The following is a 21,760-nucleotide window of genomic DNA, read 5'->3' as shown; positions in this document are numbered from 1 at the left end:
GTTAACCATAAAAGACTTTAAACATATTAAAAGATGACTGTGTGCTCAAACAGAACTTTAATCTTTAACGTTATGCAGCAGGGTGAAATGCAGTACCCTATCCTTAACTCCAATCTTTGCCCCTCCACACCTAACCCCACTACCTTTACAGCCAGAAAGGAAATCCATGGATCAGGGAAAAATGACTGGGGATGGATGTCATTCACTGTTAGTCACTGCAGGAAAACTTGGTAGTGTAACTTCAGGCAGAGAGTGGGGATAAGGACAGAGCTAACCAGTCCCTAAGAAATAAGGTAAAAGTTAAGCTAACAGGAGGAATATTAACCTCTCATGTAGATCAGAGGTTTTCAGGAGGATATAAACCTTACATTCAAGATATATTTGCTTTGCAATATTTTAGGAGAGAATCAATCACGTATCAGAGTTAAAGATTCTTCCCCCCAGAATTGTCTCCTCTCCCCTCTCCTGACAAAAGGCAGGGAAGGGCGTATCCAGAATAACAGAGGGTAGATCCAACCTCCATTCCATCTGTAGGCATCAGCAGCCCCTCGATGAGGATAATGGGAGACAAGTGATACTCACCCTTGGACAACTATAGGTTATAAGACAGTGAGGAACTGCCCTTACCTGATGCCCCTGTACCACAAGAGTTCAGAACTATGGAATCTTTTCAGACAAAATCTCTTTCTAAGGCAAGACTACCCTCTAGGGCATCCCTACCCTCTGCCCATTTACCGGTTTGGAAGTTTCATAACAGTTGTTATACATAAAATATACAATGGCACTATGTTTTTCTAATAGATTTTCACTTAGCACACAAGGGAGATAGTTAATCTTAAAGTTTCTATTTGTAGTACTGAAACACACTAACAAATGGACTCAAATATTTCCAGCATGGATGTTTTCTCCATTGTTCTAGCCAGAGTCACTAATGTGTAGTCACATAGATTTCATCAGCTCTGGTGATGACAAACTTGATATACAACACTATAGTGTTTCAGAGAAATAACACTTAAGTGTTCTGATATTCTTCTATGTGGTGCTCAGATGTGATAAAGTGGTACAGGGACAGCCAGCTGGCGAGGAACTGCTTACAACCTAAAGCCTATCCTAGCTATCTTACAATGTGGGCTGAAATAACATGTGCTGCTGCGGAATGTCTTTATATTATAGAGGTACTTGTGGGGAATTATTTAGGGAGACCTAGTGAGATTAGAATTATGGGGCAGAGAAGGATATCTGTCTGCAAAAGGTCTGCGCTCCCATCCACAGTCGAGAGTTGTTGGGAAGCAGTTACTTTGCCAGGGACCTTGCGTTCACATTCAAGTGGGGTCACGTGACAGTTCTGGCTAATGGAATACAGGCAGAAATTATATTCATTACTTCAGACCTAACCCGGAAAAACCTTCTCCTTTGATTTCCATGACCTTACTTTCTCTTGTTTCTCTAATATTATTCTTTTAAATTATTATTTGGCTCACCATTTTCTTCTAGCATTTAAATACACCTACTCTGATATGAACCTATTTACGAAACAGAAATAGACTCACAGACATAGAGAACAGACTTGTGGTTGCCAAGGGGGAGGGGGTTGAGGGAGGGATGGAGTGGGAGGCTGGGGTTCGCAGATGTAAGCTATTATGTATAGAATGGATGAACAACAAGGTATTACTGTTATAGCACAGGGAACTATATTCAATATCCTATGATAAACCATAATGGAAAAGAATACAAAAAAAAAGAATGTGTGTGTGAGTGTGTGTGCGTGTATATATATATAAATATATATATATAAATCACTTTGCTGTACAGCAGAAACTAACACAACATTGTAAAACAAATATATGTCAATAAAAAAATATATCTATTCTGTTTTCATGCTTCCAAACTTCCTGCTTTATGCTCTTAACCTGGGTGATCTTGTTAAGTTCTATGGCTTCTACTGTCAGTTATTTGCTGATAACTCTGCAGTCCATAACCTCATGCCTTCAACTGTCTCTTTTCCTGTTTTCCAAGGTCACATTTCTACATATATTTGTTCATCTTCCCTTGGAGGCAATACATTATAAACATGCCAAAAATAGGATGTCACCTCTCCCCATAAGCCTGTTCTTCCTCCTGCCTTTGTTCATGCTAAAACCCTTCCTCCTTTCAGAATGTTCTATGCTGGTCAGTAGCTTCACTATTTTCCATCATTGAAGATAAGTTCTGAAGTCATTTTTGATCCCTCCACCCTTACCTCCCATACACACAAAAAAAGACCAAGTGCTTTTGAGTATCTCCAAAATGTCTACCTTGCTCTCTGTTCTCACATTACAGGCCTTAGTGTTTCTCACCTAGACTACTGCTCTAAACCTCATAACTAGTATCCTGACCTGCAGTCGCTCCTCTTCTTCAACCCATCTTCTATATGCTACTTGTCAGAGCTATTTTGCACATTATCAGAGTTATATGATCATTGTCTCCTCCTTCTCACAAAATTATAGACTCCCTGTTATCTAGAGAATAAACTGTAAAGTCTTAAACCTGGCATTCAAGACTTTTTTCCTAGTGACACTTGCTATCATTCTCTCTGACCATGTGTCTTACTTTCTAATTATGGCTTCTCACAATTCCCCAAGGGCACTTCACGTCTTCACACTTGTTTTTGTCCCTGCCATTATGTTTTCTAGCCTGCTTACAGTGCTCTCCTGTGCCAATGCTGCTAAACGGAATCAACTCATCCTTCAAGGCTGAACCTGTCACTTACTCTGCAAAGTATTTTCTCTTTGTCTAGGTCCCTATGGTACTCAGTACTATGGCACTGTCATTGGTTGCTATGTGTTTGGCGTTCCTCTAGAAGGTCATGGCTCTAGTGTGGGGGTGTCTCAGTCACCTAAGTTTCTCTAGTACCTAGCAGAGTCCTTGGTGTAGAGTAAAAGTTCAATAAATGTTTCATGAATGAATAAATGCCACGCAGATGCGTTCATGGAAAAGCAACACAGGGCCTTCCAGACCCACTGTCTAATGCACTACCCAATTCAACCTTGAATTGGCAGGCATCTCTGTTGCCACGGATCAACTGTGAAATGAGTGTGACCACGACTCGAATACTGACCGTACACTGACAATCCTGATCTTTTTCATCTCTCATCTTAAAATGCTGCCTGCAGTTAAACTTATAGTCTGCTTATTGCAAATGACACCCACATCTTTACAAAAATGCTCGCCTCTATCTTCAGCTTTTCAGTTAGTAACTGCTTTGGCATGTTCTTTTTGTGGCTTTCTCGTGGAATCGGAATACAAAATACATCTCTAGTCAGCTTGTCTTACTGTTTCATATTCAACGCGGAGATGGAAGCGCTAACGATAAGGAGGCTATAAGTAAAGCGTGCCCAAGATGTACCTTTGTAGAAATGGGTGCAACAGCATGATTTCTTTTTAAACATAGGACTTGGATAGAAATTTGCTGCTTTCTCCCGCTATGCCTCACAGTCTCCTCCTGTGCTTCTGTTCTGTTAATGCATCACTGGCCCTAGGAAAACGGACGCTGTCTGCCTCTGCTGTGCCAGTGAAGCCTTTAGGCAGCTGGCAGGGCTTCATGAGGCAGCAGAGCTGTGACGCCATTGAACTGCCACAGTTTGAAACGCCAACAACAGGCACAGGAAGATGGATCACTTCTTCTTCCTTCACGTTCCTCAGCTCTTCCTTTGTACCTCCAGCACAGCACTCGGCCTTAAATTATAGCTGGTTATAAATATGTCTGTTAAAACTGCTATCCTGTAAGTCGTGGTACACAGATCTGTCTTACTTGTATTTGTATCCGCTGTAGTGCTTAACACAGAGCCTTGAATATGTTACCTAACAAACTGGGTGTGTGCCGAAATGCATGCCTTCACTTTCTACTGACGTGCAGGAGCAGAAAAACGGAACTACTTAACTGTGGGAAGAGTTTCTCAAATACTTCCAGTTGCAAGCTTAAAGTTAGTACCACTTACCACTTCTTTGTTCATTCATTAATTCATTATTTAACAAAATATTTGCTGAGTGCTGACTGTGTGCCAGCCACTCTATTAATCATTAGGAAGACCAAGGTGAGCGTGATAGGAAGGTTCCTATCCTCATGGAGCTCACTCACATTCTAGACGGGCAAGTGGACAATAAACAAGTATTCACAGACAATAAATTAATAAAAGACTAGAAAGTAAAAAGGTTGCTATGTTAAAGCCAGGAAGGACTTTCTTAGATAAGGTGACACGTGGAAGTCTTAGGAGGTGGCCATTAGGCTGCGACCTGAAGGAGTGAGGGATCTTGCCATGTGATGAGGGAAAGTGAGCTCCGGATGGAGCGAACTCTTAAGTGCAAAGAGCCAGGGGTGGAAAAGAGCTTAGCAAATTCTAGGAACTGGTAGATGACCATTTATGACCAGAAAATTGTGAGTAAGAGGGAGAACAAATGAACTTAATTAGAGAGGGTCGGCAGAAGCTATCTTTGTAATACAGGGCTTTGAAGGATCGGGCTTTGATTTTATTCTAATCACAACAAGAAGCCACTGCAGGATTTTCAGGAGGAGGTTACACAGGGTGTGGTCAGTAGAGGTGGAAATAAGTGGATACTTACAAGTAAAATTTGGGTGGTAGAACCAAGTGAGTATGCTGATGGCTACAGTGAATACATGTCTCACAGCTGTGGGTCCTTATGGTTGAGTGACTAGAAGGCTATTAGTGTTGATTTTACCAAATGTGGAGAATCAGCTGCTTTTGAAAGTCTAGAGACAGCCGAGTAAGTTGCTCCGCTCACAAAAAAAGAAAATGTGCTGTCATATCCCACTAAGCTGGCAGTAACTCATTCTGATTGCTGTGCCATGAATCTTGGTTTGACAATCTAGGAAAGCCTGTGGGATTCCCATCTTTTCATTCAGCCAGTGTTGCTTCAGAGACTCATTAACAGGACAAATTAGGCTCTATTTCCTAGGCTACTTTCAGTACCAAAAATTTCCCTTAAAATTTCCCTGCTCTACTACTTCTTTTTTTTTTTTTTGCGGTACGCGGGCCTTTCACTGTTGTGGCCTCTCCCGCTGCGGAGCACAGGCTCTGGACACGCAGGCTCAGCGGCCATGGCTCACGGGCCCAGCCACTCCGCGGCACGTGGGATCTTCCCGGACCCGGGCACGAACCCGTGTCCCCTGCATTGGCAAGCAGACTCTCAACCACTGCGCCACCAGGGAAGCCCTCCCTGCTCTACTTCTTATGTGAAGTTGCTTTAACCCGTATTTGCTACACCTTAAAAAAGCAATATATATATAAAATTTAAATATATAAAGCAATATTATGTTTGTAGCAAAATCAAATATGGGAGAGTACAAGTGCCTTCTGTGTTTTCGTTAGCTGACTCTTCTGCATGCCTGCCAAGTCATAAAATGATGCTCTCTCTCCATCTTCTAAGCAGAACTACTTCTCTGTATATTTATTAACTTAGCAAACTTCACATGAGTTTTTATGACAGTAAAAATAAGTAGTTCTCAGTTTTAAATAGGTGTGGAGAAAAATTCTGATTACCAGCTTTCCCCAAACTTAATTTTGGACTTGGAAAAGGAAAAAAAATATGTTATAGCTGTACATCTCTGAAGACATGAGAGTTTTAACAATGAGGACAATTTACCTATTTGACTGATAGATGTGGGTTCCATGATTTATGCTGAGAGAAACAAATCTGTAAAGTTTAAGGACATCATGCCTGGGGAAACTGGACATATTCCCAGATATATATTAGATTTCATGTAATATCTTCCTTGCATTATATTACAAAACCATGACCCTGGGTCACTAGAATAATAGATATTCCATTATTATTTTGAGTCTCAAATTTATTCTTGATGCCAATAGGGAGTTAGAAAATGGTTTAGATAATAAGGACAAAATATTTATTGCAAATTAGACAAATCCCCCCAATTATTATAGATTAGTGAAATCTCTCCATGAAAATCACATATCGAAATCATGACACCAGAAGACTGACTTCCCCTTAGTGGTAGAAAAGAATTAGGAGTGAAGCAGATCTGGACCCAGAACAGTGATTAGAGAGCTAATATTTCTAGGCAGGTAAGGTCATCTACTAAGGGACATGTACTAGCAAAAGGTGTTTGGTACACCTCTCCTCTCTCTGCATTAACTCTTCCAAACCTCCTAAAGGCTGACTTAGTTCCAGAAGCCTTTTTTTTCTTAGCATGATCTATCACTTTGCTGAATTCTTTCCTAATGCTTTTAGAAAGCAAAATCCATCTGCCAGTTCAAGGGGTTGTTGTGGGAGCCTGCAACGGCTGAGGAGCAGTAACCTCAAGTTCGTGCTTCAGTGAGGGTAAGGTTAAGTGTCGTTCTGCCTGGAGGCTCCTGTTTGGATTAAAAAAACAAACAGGGCTTCGCTGGTGGCGCGGTGGTTGAGAGTCCGCCTGCCGATGCAAGGGACATGGGTTCGTGCCCCGGTCCGGGAAGATCCCACATGCCGCGGAGCGGCTGGGCCTGTGAGCCATGGCCGCTAAGCCTGCGCGTCTGGAGCCTGTGCTCCGCAGCGGGAGAGGTCACAGCAGTGAGAGGCCCGCGTACCGCAAAAACAAAACAAAACAAAACAAAAACAAATAAAACCACCACAACCCTGCAACTCACCATTTTGTGGTCATTTCAGCCTTACGTATTCTTTAAGAAGCCAGGCTGTACAAGTTCCTGACACAGAATTAGTTTTCCTTTATAGGGAGAATGGCCTCTTTTTTTTTTTTTTCCCTTTGACAAACTGCTTCTACTCTGACACTATGCTTTGTGACATGGATTTTGGAGCACCCAGTCTCCAATGTGTAATTTGCTAACATGGCCAAAATAATTAAGAAAAATCTTAAAGAACATTTATTGTAAGATATCAACTCTGGCCACAAGGAACTGAGTAAGTCCTCAACTGTCCTCACAGGTACAGTTAGGACTTGTGTAGCCTTTTCCCTTTTCCACCCACTATAAATCTGCTACTCTTAGTTTGAGGAAATCAGGCCAGCTCAAATTAGGCTTCCAAATCAAACCTCATTGGTTCTACAGCTTAAGACTCGTTAAAGTTTACAACAGGCTTCCTGCGTTTTATTCAAACAGTTAAAAGTAAGGCAGCTGAGTCTTTGAATCTCTATGTCAAAATCTTACATGTATATACACATCAAAATGTTGATCTGAGAGCTGTTCTTAGGGAAGGGGAGGCTAATACCATGAAAACAGAGATAACAGGAAAGAAACAGGAAAAAAAAGAGTGGGGATTCATTCAGGGGTAGCCTAAAGCTATGTAGAAATATTAGGCAGTAATTGGACAGCACCACAAGGCTGGTGGCCCCAACTGTCTACTCTACCAGCCTCACATTTCAACTATCAAAGTCATTAATAGGTTGGATTATAAAGGCTGGTGACTTCTCTTAAATGCCTTACTTAAAATACGCAAGTTGCATTTAATGTTTTCTACTTCCCTGTTATGAGCATAACAACGGAGATTAGTTTATTAGATTAGTGAGTTAATCTGATAGCTCAGTGGCCGAGGGAATAACATATAAGAAAGATTAGTTTCAGAGTATGACAGAATATGACAGTGATGAATAGTGGGAAACAGAAGGCAGAATAAGGTGGTGAGGTCTAAGGCTTATGAGTGCTTCAAGGGGCAAACTTTCATCTAGAATGTAAATCTAAAATCTTAGAAGTTTTGATGTAATAAAAGATTTTGCAGTGATACTTTGCTTACAGTTTGATAAACACCAACATGCATATATATACAAATACCAAGCCAAGAAAAGGTATCTATAACTCATTTCTTTCTGTGACAGACGTGTATGCAACCTTAGGTCACTCTTTCTGGGATGTCAATTGTCTGCCCTGATTCTGGGACAACAGGAAATCTGATATTTAAAATAAGGAAAACTCTATCTCAGCTGCTGCACTGACCTCCAGCTCTGCTTTTTCCTCTTTCTAGCGCCATCCTCAGATTACTGACTCTCTTCACTTAGCAGAAGTACTTCCCTGGGTGGCCTATTTCTGATGAAGGTCAACTACTTTTTGGCTTCAGTAGAATATTCTCATCGGTGTCTAATTCCCTAATAAGGTCAATAAGTTCAGGGTGAAGACGTGAGTGTTGAAAGCCCAGGAAAATGGACTAGAAGAGATGTTCTGTAGCTTCTGAAAGTTCTCCTTACACAAAGTTATGCATGTCAGGCACTGGCCTACATAATGTGACTTCAGAGGCACTGAGTTAGTCTTCCCTGGTCTACTGAACCACATTAGATGTTCTAGAGAGAAGCTGGAGATGAAGTGGAGAACAGAGTGGGAAACAATGTACAGGAAATAGAGGCTGAAGCCATAATGGCAAACCCTGCCTGGAGGGAGTCCTGCTAATCAGACTCGCCTACAATGGAAAGCAATTACAGCCAGTTTCTTTGAAAGGCCAGCCTGGGCTTTGCCAGTGACATTAAATTCTTAGTGAATTTCCATCTCATTGACCCAGGGGGCCTCGAGCTCTGAGATCAATACCTTAGTAACAAAGCTGGTGCCAGACAGTGCTGGGAAGAAGGCTGAATTCCAACTGAGATGAAACGTGTAAGAAAGCTTTTTTGATAATGCCTGGTCCTGTTTACTCTCTGCCATTAAGTGATATACGATGATCCCTCAGCAGCCCTGAGTGTTATTCAATCACCAGGGAACAGACTACACAGCATTTGAAGTTAGAAGTGTTTGCTCTCCTTGTCCCAGCGCATCAGCCTCTTGCCAAAATGATTCTAGTTAATAAACAATGTTGAGAAGGTAAGCCTGTAGAGCCATGATATGGCTGCATAAATACCATCTTTTTCCCTTTGAAAGCCTGAGGGTTTTATCTGTTGTAAGGATACTGTTAATTCAGCGTTCGTCTGGCTCCCTTGCACCTCAGTTCTCAATCCTCTGAGACGTTCCAGGATAAGAGAGCAGATCAGCCAGCAAAGTTCCTCTGGAAACTGATTTCAGTGTTCATTAGGCAATTCTAGATTGGTCTCTTTTTCTTAACTATGTCGTTGCCAACTCTGTGTACCAACATCAGCAGCAGTACTAGTGGGATTTACAATAAAATCCTCTTGGGAATGGCATACAACTCATAGAAGAGACTCAGACCCAGGGTTTTTAAAAAAAATCTTGTGCCCCCAGATGCGGATAGCAGAAGACTCCTGCTGCCTATCCAATCAGCCACAGGATTTAGCTAAGGTGCCCCTGAAAGGTCTATTACTGCGAAGAGAGAGGAGGACAAGGAACATCCCCTGACCACCTTCTCCGTACTCTGTGCTAGTCTAGGCACTACACTACATGACCTCAATTCTCAGCAGCTCTAGGAATTATTATTCCTTTTATGTAGATGAGAAAACTGTCTCAGAAACATTGTGTAATTTTCCAAAGGCCACAGTTCCTCGAAGAGGTAGGATTTATTAAGCAGGTCATCTGACTCTAACGTTTATGTTCTTTCCACTACAGCATGTTTCTTTAAAAAGTTTCCCTCTTAGGGAAGACAGCACAAAATCTACTGCCTGGCTTAATATTGTCATCAGAGTCTGGAACTGATTTTCTAATGAGTCAGCATGACGTAGGCTGAGCAGCATGCCCACAAGCACAGGTGTCTCTAACAGGACCTGGTGAAGAACATGCCTCACGAGTAATAATAAAATCCCAGCACGGTCAGAGACGGTCAGCCTCTGATGACTCACAGCGGAAGGCAGAGGCAAACCTGGCCTATCTTCTTTTTGAGTCACAATAAGCTCTGCGTTTGTCAGCTATGTTGTTGGTATCTTCTTTGTTTCCAGGAAATCAGGACTATACCTGCTTTTGAAAACATCAACTTTATTAAAGGAACAGTTCTTTCAAAAAGGAGTGTGAAGGAGTAGAAAGCACACCTCACTAGGATGCTAGAGATCTAGGTTCTACCCAAGAGAATGGGAAACAGTTTCATATCGAGTCTGGTTTGTTGAGCTGAGAGAGATTAAGCCAGGGTCAAGCTCATCAGGAGAGAGTGCTGGGGTAAATCAGTGACGTCTGCCATGGGTGCAGGATAGGGGAGCGGTGGTACACACAGCGCATTTGCCATTCTTCTTTTAACTCCTCTTCCTTTCTCCCACCTGTTAACCTTATGGCTTTTCACAAGTGATTCAGCATTTTAAGGCCTTTATAGTAAAATAGGGATAATGACACTTTATTTATCTAAAGGTAAGAGTGGCTAAATCAGCTGATCTCCTCAAGTCTTTTTCAGCTATAAGGTGTAAGATTCCATTTTCCACTGTAAATCTTAGCATCAGCTGGGCTCTAATGGGGTCAGTCATTGGTGACTTTAACAATGGCATGGCTTTTAAAAGGGCACTCACAATTTTAAAACAATTCTGCTCTAAGTCAAAGAGGTGAACAATGTATCAATTCTTTCTGAAGAATACTGAGGAAGTCTGTTAAATGGTTAAATTAATTACTGCCTGGGGACTGCCCTGGTGGCGCAGTGGTTAAGAAATCGCCTGCCAAAGGAGGGTTCAAGCCCTGGTCCGGGAAGATCCCACATGCTGCAGACCAACTAAGCCCATGCGCCGCAACTACTGAGCCTGTACTCTAGAGCCTGCAAGTCACAACTACTGAGCCCGTGCTCCGCAACAAAAGAAGCCACCGCAATGAGAAGCCTGCTCACCGCAACGAAGAGTAGCCCCTACTCGCCGCAACTAGAGAAAGCCCGCATGCAGCAACGAAGACCCAACGCAGCCAAAATAAACAAATAAGTTAAAAAAAATTAATTATAGCCTGTGAACCCTAGTGGAATCAGAGAAAGTTGTTTAGAAAAATACAGGAATGTAAGGAGCATTCTAAACATCTATGCAGATTTTGAGTCTTAAGGAAATAATATTGTGAGAAAATAAACTTCATCATAGCCTTGTCTTAAGAAGAAACAGAGATGATGCTTCCTTTATGTGAAATGTTCAATGAAGAACACTTCTCACTGTTTTCAATACCCATGCTCCATGCAATAAATACAAAATAGGCTCACAAATTGCTTATTACAGATCTATGGCTTACCTGGGATCACAGAGAAATTTGGTTTTCTCTCCTTCTTCTCTCCAGATAAGCCATTCTCGAAAAGAAGGATGTACAAACATACGAGTCATGTCTCTGCGCTTGATTAGGAACATGGAGAGGTTCTCCATTCTCTGCTGAAAATCCTCCCATTCTAGCGTGCCTTCAATGCTGCCAGCATTGATGGCTTGGAAGATATGTTCATCAGTCAGTGGGTGGAGAGAGGCCACTGCCACATTCAGGAGAGGCATCACCCGGTCAAAGGAAGACTGGGTTGGGAACTTCATATTGCACTGGAGTAAGTAAACCTCAGAGAGCGAAACAGGAACTACTTTGTAGCTAGAGCTCTTTAACACTAGATAGCCTTTCTCTATGAGGTCAAATGTGAGTTTCAGGTATAGATAGGACCCTTGACTGAGTGTCTTGAGATGAGAACTGAGTTTGCCAAATGTAGTATTGTCCATTTTGCCATTAAGTGAAATGTTATTCTGGATCTCTGAGCTGCTGTGTATCCGGTGCAGGATGTAAGCCTGCAGGTCCTGGTCTATGGCTTCATTCTCTTCTAGTCGATCCAAAAAAATCCTATGGAAAGGCAGCAGCTTGGTAATTTCCTAAAACAGATGGAGAGAGAGGGAGAGAGAGAGAGAGAGAAAGACCTTCAGTTTCCCCTAACTCTTGTGATAAACTACGAGGTCCACAAATTTATTCTGAACTTCTGAGTGGTCAAAGAAAAGAGGGAAATACGATCGAGTATTAGTGTCCATAGATTAAGACATATTAGTTGCACAGGAGGGACACTTTTCCTAATATTGAGACTTAAAATAACTTTTATGGGTCTTCATAAAGGGCACTTTAGGAGTGATTTAATGGTCACTATCCTAAATAACACTCACTCCTAAAATAGAAAAGAGAATGCCATCTAACTTCTGTTGTAATTTTTCTCAGCGTAAACCATAGCCTAATGTCAAAGTACAACTCACTAAGATAAATGTAAAAGGACTTAAAGAATGTCATATAAAAATGTGACCTTCTATCCCACTTGATAAAATGACTTTATTTTAATGTAGGTTTTTTGGAGATGCCTTAGCCCAAAGGAACACTTCTAATAGTGGGAAGCTTGGTACCTTGGTGATCTGCTTGGAAATTACATTGGGGGAAGGTGACAGGGCTTTGTGGTGACTCTCATGCTCTGGAATCCATCTTTTCTTATCTGCTTATAGACTTTGCTCCTGTAAGTATCTATTCCCTCTCCTGCATTAATTTCCTCTTCTCTTCTCTTTCTGTCTTGTCTCCACACAGACATGTGACTCCATATTCCTCCCTCCAACTACTATATCTCTGTTCCCATGTTTAGCAAAACCTAACAGAAAAGTTTTCTCTACTTACTGTATTTCATTCCTCCCTTCCCATTCTCTCCTCCACTTGTTGCAATCAGGCTTCAATCTCGTCACTTCACTGAAATGGTCCTTGCCAAGATGATCAGCAATCTTCATCTTGCCAAATCCAATAACCAAGTTTCATTTCTCTTCCCCCTCAACCTCTCAGCAGTATCTGACACAGGTGAACACATCTTTCTTCTCGAGTCCCCTCCTGCAGCTTTTGCTTCCACAGCATGCTCCCCTCGTCTTCCTCTTAGCACACTGGCTACTCCTACCCAGCCTTTTTGGCTGGCTCCTCTCTCATTTCTCAGTCCACCCAGGGCTCACGTCTCCATTCTTTCCTCTTATCTGGCCACCCTCACTCCCTAGAATAGTTGGGTCCCATGGTTCTAAATATCATCTATACATGGATGATGTCTAATTTCATATTTCCAGCTTAGTCATTTCTTCTGAGCTCTCATCTTATATCTCCGTCTACTCAACAATGACACCTGGATGTTTCATAGACAAACTTAATGTGTGATCAAATCAGAACTACTAAAATCTCCCCCCACCACAAAACCTCCACATGTCAATAAATGGTATTACCACTAACCCTACCACCAAATCGTAGGAACTATATATGATCCTTCTCTTTTCCTCAAACCAGCATCTACCCAGTTGCTCACCAAAACCCCACAATTCATCCTTGAATCTTCTCTCTTGCTCATTCCCACATCCAGCCCATCATCAAGTCCTTTTGATTCTTCTTCAAAATATACTCCAAATATGACCACTTCAGAGGGTCTCCACTGTTCCCACTCTAGTCTAAGCCACCATCACCTTTCACCTGTACTTCTGCTTCCATTCTTGATCCCCTACATATTATTATCTACACAGCCAGCAGCCAGAGAAAGTAAGTCAGATGTTATCACTTTACAAGGTTCCTTGGAGAGGCCTTTCCTATCTGCCCTTTCTAAAATATCTGTCATCCTCATTTATCCCTTTACTCTGTTATGTTTGTCTTCATAGCACTAACACTACCTAAATTTTTAATATATGTTCATTTTTTACTTTATTATTTGTGTTCCTCACTAGAATACAAGCTTTATGAGGGCAGGGATATTGTCTGTCTTGTTCACCATCGTATCCTCAGCTCTTAGAAAGAGCCTTTTATACTTGAAGTATGTAAAAAATGTTTGTGGAAATAATGAATGATCGATTATGAGGGTTCACTTTTAAAGACCTAGGAATTGTTTCATTGTCAGCTAAATAATTTTAAAAAGTTATTGGTTGAAGTGAATGAAGTATCTGGGAAGTTGTTGCAGGTCTTGATCTATGAAGACATTGACATTTGGACTTTGAGTGTATAGTACTTTTCCTGTTCTTTGGCACAGCTGAAAAATTAAAGTTACGTGGTCTACCAAGTCATACTTAAAACGTCTTTTGAGATTGCACACAGCATTATATAAAAATATAAATGAAGAAAAAAACCAAAACCAAACAAACAAAAATTATATAAACGAAGATATCTCCTAAGTACGTACTTAGTAAAACTAGTCAGAGACTGTGTTCCTGGAAGTTTCTTTTATTCATCTTTCATCTTTCACAAGCTACTGACCAATAATGGCGGATTACATAATTTTCAGTTGTAAAGATGCATTTACGTTGATTCATTCACATTCCTCAAATTACTTTGAGATTTTAATAACAAACATCTGCAAGTTGGTGGTCAGGATCAGAAGTACAGTCTTTGATCAAAGAAGGCAGACTGACCTAAATTGGTCAATCTATAGGAAAAATACTAAATGCCTGGGAGAGGGGAAAAGGAGGGCACCGAGACTATTTTCTGTATATTAACAACTGTTTTAAGGGAGTTGCATCAAAATAGTGGGATGGGTGTATAATATGCAAAATTTTAATGTTCTTTAAAAGAGGCTATGGTTAGGGGAAAAAAGGTTGAGAAACCCTGTTTCAAACCAAGGGTGAATATGTAAAGAATGGAGAAAACCAGCTCAGCTATACTGTGAGTGGCAGAGAAGGTGGAGTCATTTCTCCTCAGCCTGTATGTCTTTTACAGGCACAGTTCCAACATTCCTAGTCATTCTTCTAGGCCATAAACTGAGTGATCAGTGAGTGAGCAGGGATGGTAATTAAAAAAAACTCTTATCTCCCAGTTGCAGTAAATTTAATATAAAGCCTTAATATTGCCAATATTTCTTAGAAAAAGAAATATATAGAAGAAAGTCCATCTTCATGCTATAGAAAGTTGAGAAACAGAGGGAAGAACTAGAAAATCTGACTCTACACTGTATATTGAACTGAATTTTGCCTGGCATTAAATGATAAAAAACATAAAACAAAAGTCAAACAGTGAATTAGAGTGTTACACCATCTATTTGCTTTGCTATACTCATGACAAAGTCTAGAAAAGTGGACTTTCTTTTCATGCTTTTTAGAGGGACACTTTATCAAAACTTACCCAGAGCAATGGAAATGGGAATTTGAGCTAAGAGAGTAGTATACAGAGAATGCTCTCTCTAGATTGTATCTCTTACTCTCAAAATATGCTCGTTGGGAATTACTCTTGCTAGCGCTCTAGGACATGGTAGAGATTTGGAACTAAGGGTACAAGGACCTAGAATTTTTTCAGTTTAAGAACTCTCCAAGGGAAATAATTTATGGTCCAAAAGCAAACAAACACATACCTGTAAACTGGTCCTAACTGTTACAATTAGTTTCAGCCAGGAAGGAAATTTTCCAATCATTTTACTCAGAAATGACACAATTGTATCCCCATAATCCGGTTTGTGAAATTCTGCTTCATTTAATCCATCAATTAAGATGATGAAATCTCCATCTGGGATTTTTCTCTCTGAGATAGAAAGAAACAAATTACTTAATAATTACAAGTGGATAAGTGAGTTCTTTCTGGGTCTTTGATCACATATCTTCTTGGAAGAAAAAATCAGAAAAGGTCTGTTGTGTGTTTAGTGAATGCTAAGGGTACGTAATTTATTATAAACACGTGGAATAATTCATTTAGTGGGTTCATTTTGCTTTTCACCAGGTATGAATGTGTTTGTCACATAAATAATATATAAGGCATATGTAACATCATCATCATTTCCCCCATGTTATCAGTTGTGAGACAGCCTGAGCAATGCATTTATGAGAATTTGCACATGTAAATTTATTTTTCTCTCATACCTGAAAAAGCTGGAAAGAATGTTTTTCTCCCCCTCAGCCCCCCGGAATCTGACAGCATTAAAGAGAACAGTATCACATGTTCTTTGGGGAATTTCCAAAAAAAAGGTCTAATTTGGAGTCCACAGCAGTATATAAGACTGTATGTGAATACGTAGTAGGAAGGAAGGGATGGAGGAACAGAGAAAAGGAATCCCAACCAACAGATAGATCTACACTAGGCAGGCTGGATTCCAAGATCTTACAGAACCAGCAGCTTCCTAGACTATACCTAAAGCAGCTTCAAGGAGACCAGACCCTTACGTGATCTTTCCAGGGGAGCAGGAGCCATGTAGGAAAGACAAATATCTTTTGTTTCCCTTTCCCGCCTGGAGTCTATACTATCCTAAACTGACAAAATCAGTTTATCGTTAGGGCTAGGCTGCAGAAGACTTGGTAAGATTTCAGGTTTCCACTCCCATTAAATGCTTACTGATTCTTAAACAATACTGAACAATTAGAGATTAAAAAAATCCCCTGGCTGAATGAATATTTCAGTATAAATGAATTGCAAATAACAAGTAAAAGTTCCCAGTTGGTAGGACCTTACAGGTTCTGAAGAGAGGAAAGCAGGGGAAGAGAGAAAGAAGTCACTGGATGCCTGAAACAGGAAATAGGTTATATCTGAGGAGGAAAAAGGAAGTGAAGCTGGGGACAGAAGGAAAACTCTGAGGAACTCGGTACCACGTTGGCTCTTTTAGCTTTTGAAAGCGTCAAGGCTAATCGAAACTCTACATATTTTTGTTTCACATTTGAAAATATGCAGATTTTTTGCATGATTAATAAATCTTTATATTTCCCCTCTAAAGTACAAGCTTTACATAAAGGAGTTCAATTTCAATAGCCTAAGTACTATAAATTAGTTCTCAAATTATAAAGAGTTTCAACTATTACTTTCATCTGGTGACTTTCAGAAGAGAAATGAACTATGGATTTCAGCTCTCTAACTGTTAACAATGATTATTAATGAAATGGCATTCTAGATGATGTAGGGCTAAGAAAACACATTACTCCTTTAGGGAGTCCAAAGAATTCCGGAAGAGAGAGGAGTTGCTTGGAACTAATTGCGATTTACCCACACAAATGGGGGCTCTTAAGTTCTTGATTTTGAGGACCTTGGCTCCCTTTAGCATACTTGTGTCTTTAATTCCCATAGAGGAATTTTCTAATTGATTCTGCTTGCTGATATACTAGAGCTATCCTTTGTTACTGAGTAGAACCTTAAAGTATCGTGCAAAATGCTGACTCTCATTTTTTAAAGAAAAATATATAATTTGAAATCTAGCTCTTGAATCGAAATTGAAAGTGTTTTCAACTGAACTTTCCTGGAAAGAAAACTCCAGCTACCTTTAAAAAACTCCCTATTTTAAAAACTACTGTGATAAAATTTATATATAATTAATACAATTAATTGTGAAGATCTTAACTGTACACTTTGGTGAGTTTTGACAAACATGTATACTCATGTAACTAACATCCTGATCAAAGTAGAGAACATCTCCATCATTCCAGAGAGTTCCCTGAGGTTCCTTCCCAGTTCTCAATAGGCAACCACTGTTTTGATTCATATCACCATAGACTATACTTGCTTCTTATGCTTGATATAATGTTTCTGAGATTCATTTATGTTGTTGAGGGTATTATTAGTTTCTTCCTTTTTACTACTAAGAAGAATACTGAGAATTTAATACTAAGATTTCATTTAATATCCATCGAATGAATATACAATTTGTTTATGTACTCTTTTGTTGAAGGAGCTTCGGTTGTTTCCAGTTTTTAACTACTATGAATAAAGTCAATATAAACATTTTTGTATGAGTCTTTTTGTAGACATATGTTTTCATTTCTTTTGGGTAAATACACAGGGATAGAATTGCTTGGTCATGAGGCAGATTTATCTTTAACTTTATAAGGAACTGTCAAATAGTTTTCCAAAGTAGTTGTACCATTTTAAACTCCCACCAGCAACGTGTGAGGGTTCCAGCTGCTTACCATCCTCACCGACATTTGATGTTCAACTTTAAAAATGTTAACCACTGTAGTGGGAGTAAAGTGGTGTCTCATTGTGATTTTAATTGGCATTTCCCTGACGACTAACGATGGCAAACACCTTTCTATGTGCTGGCAGCCTATTTGAATATCTTCTTTTGTGAAGCATCTAAATTTTTTGTCCATTTAAGAATCGGGTTATTTATCTTTTCAGCAATGATTTATAGAAATTCTTTAGATACTATGGATACAAGTGCTTTGTGACACACGTACACAGAGTGAATTATTTTCTCCCCTTTTATGATTTGCTTTTCCTTTTTCTTAGTGTATCTTACGTTGAGCAGACATTTAACGTTTTGATGAAGTCCAATTTATTAATTTTTTCCTACATGGTTAATGATTTTTAGGACCTAAGAAATCTTTACCTACCCCAAGGTTGTGAAGATATTCTAAGTTTTTTCTATTAGCTTTAGAGATTTAGCTTTTATATTTTGGACCATGATCTATCTTGAATTTATTTTTGTGCACCTATGGTGTGAGGTAAGGATTAAGATTCATTTTTTTCTCCATACATGTATCCAGTTGTTGTAGCATCATTTGATGACAAAAATTCTCTTTTCCAAATTATCTTGGCATCTTTGAGGAAGGTCAACTGACTCCATATGTGTGGATTTCCTTTTAGATTTTCCATTCTGTTCCACTGACCTATTTATCTATCCTTGTGGGAATACCACCCTGTCAGGGGAGTGCAGAGCCAGCTCAAGCTGGTTCATGGGAGCTGAATTGCTAAATTTCTTATGGTCAAATCAGGCCCCACCCCTGGACTGATTGTTAAACATTTCCTAACATATTACTGCCTGTCATGATTTCTGTAGCTTTATACTAAATCTTGAAACCAGGTACTGTTGGTCTTCCAGTACTGTTGGTCTTCCAATTTTTTTTCTTTTTTAAGATTGTTTTGGCTATTCACAGTCCTTTGAATTTCTGAAAGTTGTCAATTAAAAAAAAAGTCCTGCTGGGATTTTGATTGGGATTATGTGGAATCTACAGATCAGTTTGGGGAAAAACTCCGATCTACAAACATGGCATATCTCTTCCATTTACTAAGTTCTTTAATTTCACTCTGCATGTTTTGTAGCTGTCACTGTGGAAGTCTTACACATCTTTTGTTAAATTTATTCTTAAGCATTTTGATTCTAGAGAAAACCGTATTTGCTCCAGTTATCTACTGCTGCATCAAACAGCTAAGAGTTACTCAAATGGCTGGGAAACGGAATCATCTGCAACAAAAACTCACATGTTTGGTGTCACGGCCAGAACGACTTGATGACTAGAACAGTCAACTGGAACACTAACATACGGCTGCTCCATGTGGTTTGTACTTCCTCACAGCAGGGTAAACTCAAAGTAGTCAGTCTTTTGACATGGCAATGCATACCCCCAAAAGCAAGTGTTTCAGTGAACAAGATGGAAGCAGCATGACCATTTATGACCTAGCCTCAGATATCACATAGCATCATTTTGTAGTATTTTATTGGTTGAAGCAGCCACAAGTCTGCTAAGATGCAAGGGAAGGAGACACAGACCCTAAATCTGGATGGGAGGAATGTCAAAGATTTTGCAGCCACGTTTTAAAACTGCCACACTACTTTTTAAATTTCAGTTTTCAGTTGTTTGCTGCTAGTACATAAATACAACAGATACTGCCTATGAACCATATAGACTGTAGCTCCACCTATGTTAATTCTCGTAGGCTTTTTTTTTTCTTTTGTAGATTCCTTAGACTGTTCTAGGTAAACAATCACATCTGCAAATAAAGACAGTTTTACGTCTTCCTTTCCAATCTTTATACTATTTGCTTGTTTGTTTTCTTATTGTGCTAGCTTGGACCACACATGGAATGTCGAATGTTAAGTCGCCTTGCTCCTGATAGTAGGGGAAATGTATTTAATATTTCATCGTTACCTGCATGTCCTTTAGGAGACTAAGTTTTCTTCTATTCTTAGTTTGCAGAAAGTTTTTATTGTTAATTGTAATATTTTGTTAAATGTTTTTCTGCATTTGTTGAGATTACAGATACATATTTATATAAAGACATATAGATTTTCTCATTTATTCTGTTAATATTATGAATTACAGTGATTAACTTTCAAATGTTAAACTAACATTGCATTCCTGGTCAAGTAAAACTAATCATTTTGCTATTAGTGTGTTTCAGGATTTTGCTATTATGGTTATGAGGAATACATGTCTGTAATTTTCTTTTCTTATAAAGTCCTTATCATATTTTGGTTTCAGCATTAATGCTTGTCTAATAAAACAAACTGAGAAATGTTCTCTTTTCCTTTATTTTCTGAAAACATTTGTGTAAGATTCATATTATTTCTTCTTTACATGTTGGATACAATTCATTAGTAAAGCCATCTGAGCCTGGAGTTTTCTTTTAACTTACAAATTAAATAGATAAGAGCTAGTCAGATTTTCTCTTTCCTCTTGAGTCACTTTTGGTAAGTTGTGTTTTTTATAGAATTTGCCCAATTTAAGCTGTTGAATTTGTTATATAGTTCTTCATAATAATCCCTTATTTTTCTTTTAATGTCTGTAGGAACTGCAGTGCTAGCTCCTCTTTCATGCCTGATGTGTTTTCCTCTCATTTTCTTGATCAGTCTTCCTAGGGGTTTATTCATTTTAACTATTAATTTTTTTCTATTTCACTGACTGCTGCTCTTGCTTTTTATTATTTCCTTCTTTCTGCTACCTCTGGTTTTATTTTCCTCATTTTTTTCTAGTTTATTAAGTCATAAACTTAACCACTGATTTTATGTATTACTCAGTTTGAAATATTCTATAATTCGCTTTGTGATTTCTTCTTTCTCTAATGGGTTGTTTAGAAGTACACTGCTAAATTCCTAAATATTTGGGGATTTTATGTGTATTGATTTCTAATTTAATTCCATTATCTCAGAGAACATTTTCTGTAAGATTTTAATTTCTTGAAAATTTCAGACTGATTTTATGGTCCAGAATAAGGTCCATATGCACTTGAAAAGAATGTATATTGTGCAGTTATTGGGTAGTGTTCTATAAATGTCAGTTGGATCAAACTGGTTGACAGTGTTGTTAAAATCTTCTATATATTTACTAATTTTTGTCTACTTGTTCTAACAGCTACTGAGAGAGAGGTGTTAAAATTTCCAGCTATGACTGGGTATTTGTCTATTTAGCTCTTTGGTTCTATTAGTTTTTGATTCATGCATTTTGAACCTCCATTATTAGGTTCATACACATTTAGGATTACTTTATCTTCTGATAAATTGGTCCCTTTATGTTTATCAAATGCCCCTCTGATAATACTCCTTGTCTTGAGGTCTACTCTGCCTCACATTAATAGACCCACTCCAGCCTTCTTATGCTCCATGTTTATAGAGCATATATTCTTCTATCCTTTCACTTTCAAATCTGTGTCTTTAAATAACCTCTCCTGCAGACAGCATATGGTTGGGTCTTGTTTTTTTTTTTGTTTTTGTTTTTTTTGCCGTACGTGGGCCTCTCACTGTTGTGGTCTCTCCCGTTGCGGAGCACAGGCTCCGGACACGCAGGCTCAGCGGCCATGGCCCATGGACCCAGCTGCTCCACGGCATGTGGGATCTTGCTGGACCGGGGCACGAACCCGTGTCCCCTGCATCGGCAGGCGGACTCTCAACCACTGCGCCACCAGGGAAGCCCTGGGTCTTGTTTTTTATCCAGTCTGACAGTTTCTGCCTTTTGATACAAGTATTTGGTCAATTTAAATTTAATGTAATTACTGATATGGTTGATTTTAATCTCTCATCTTGTTCCATACTAAAAAAAATTATTCTGTTCTTTCTTTCCAGGCTTCTTTTGGATTAATCAAACAAGTTTTAGTATTTCATTAATTTTATAAATTGTGTTTCCAGTTATTGCTCATGATGGTGATTTTCTTTTAAGGGTAAGAACATGGGAATTTGACAGAATAATTAAATTCACTCAGAACAACATTTACCAATGGGGATATCTAAAGCTGGTTATGGAGACCTAAATGAGAAGCAAATATATCTAGTAGCAAAATTAAAAAACACATGAATTACG

The 21,760-nt window shown here is 39.2% G+C and overlaps 1 protein-coding gene across 10 annotated transcripts in view; it reads right to left on the bottom strand.

The window, feature by feature from the left end:
* Positions 1 to 21,760, bottom strand: part of TANC2 (tetratricopeptide repeat, ankyrin repeat and coiled-coil containing 2) — a 357,810-nt gene that overhangs the window by 55,474 nt on the left and 280,576 nt on the right. For all 10 annotated transcript variants that reach the window (XM_073797499.1, XM_073797503.1, XM_073797500.1 and 7 more), the window contains 2 exons: positions 15,124 to 15,290; positions 11,061 to 11,668 (listed from right to left, as the gene is read on the bottom strand). In XM_073797499.1, the coding sequence (XP_073653600.1) occupies positions 11,061 to 11,668; positions 15,124 to 15,290 (775 nt within the window). The remainder of the gene's footprint in view (positions 1 to 11,060; positions 11,669 to 15,123; positions 15,291 to 21,760) is intronic.

The sequence above is a fragment of the Tursiops truncatus genome, chromosome 20, assembly GCF_011762595.2.
Source record: "Tursiops truncatus isolate mTurTru1 chromosome 20, mTurTru1.mat.Y, whole genome shotgun sequence".
NCBI lineage: Eukaryota > Metazoa > Chordata > Mammalia > Artiodactyla > Delphinidae > Tursiops > Tursiops truncatus.
This window is presented reverse-complemented; position numbering and strand designations above follow the sequence as displayed.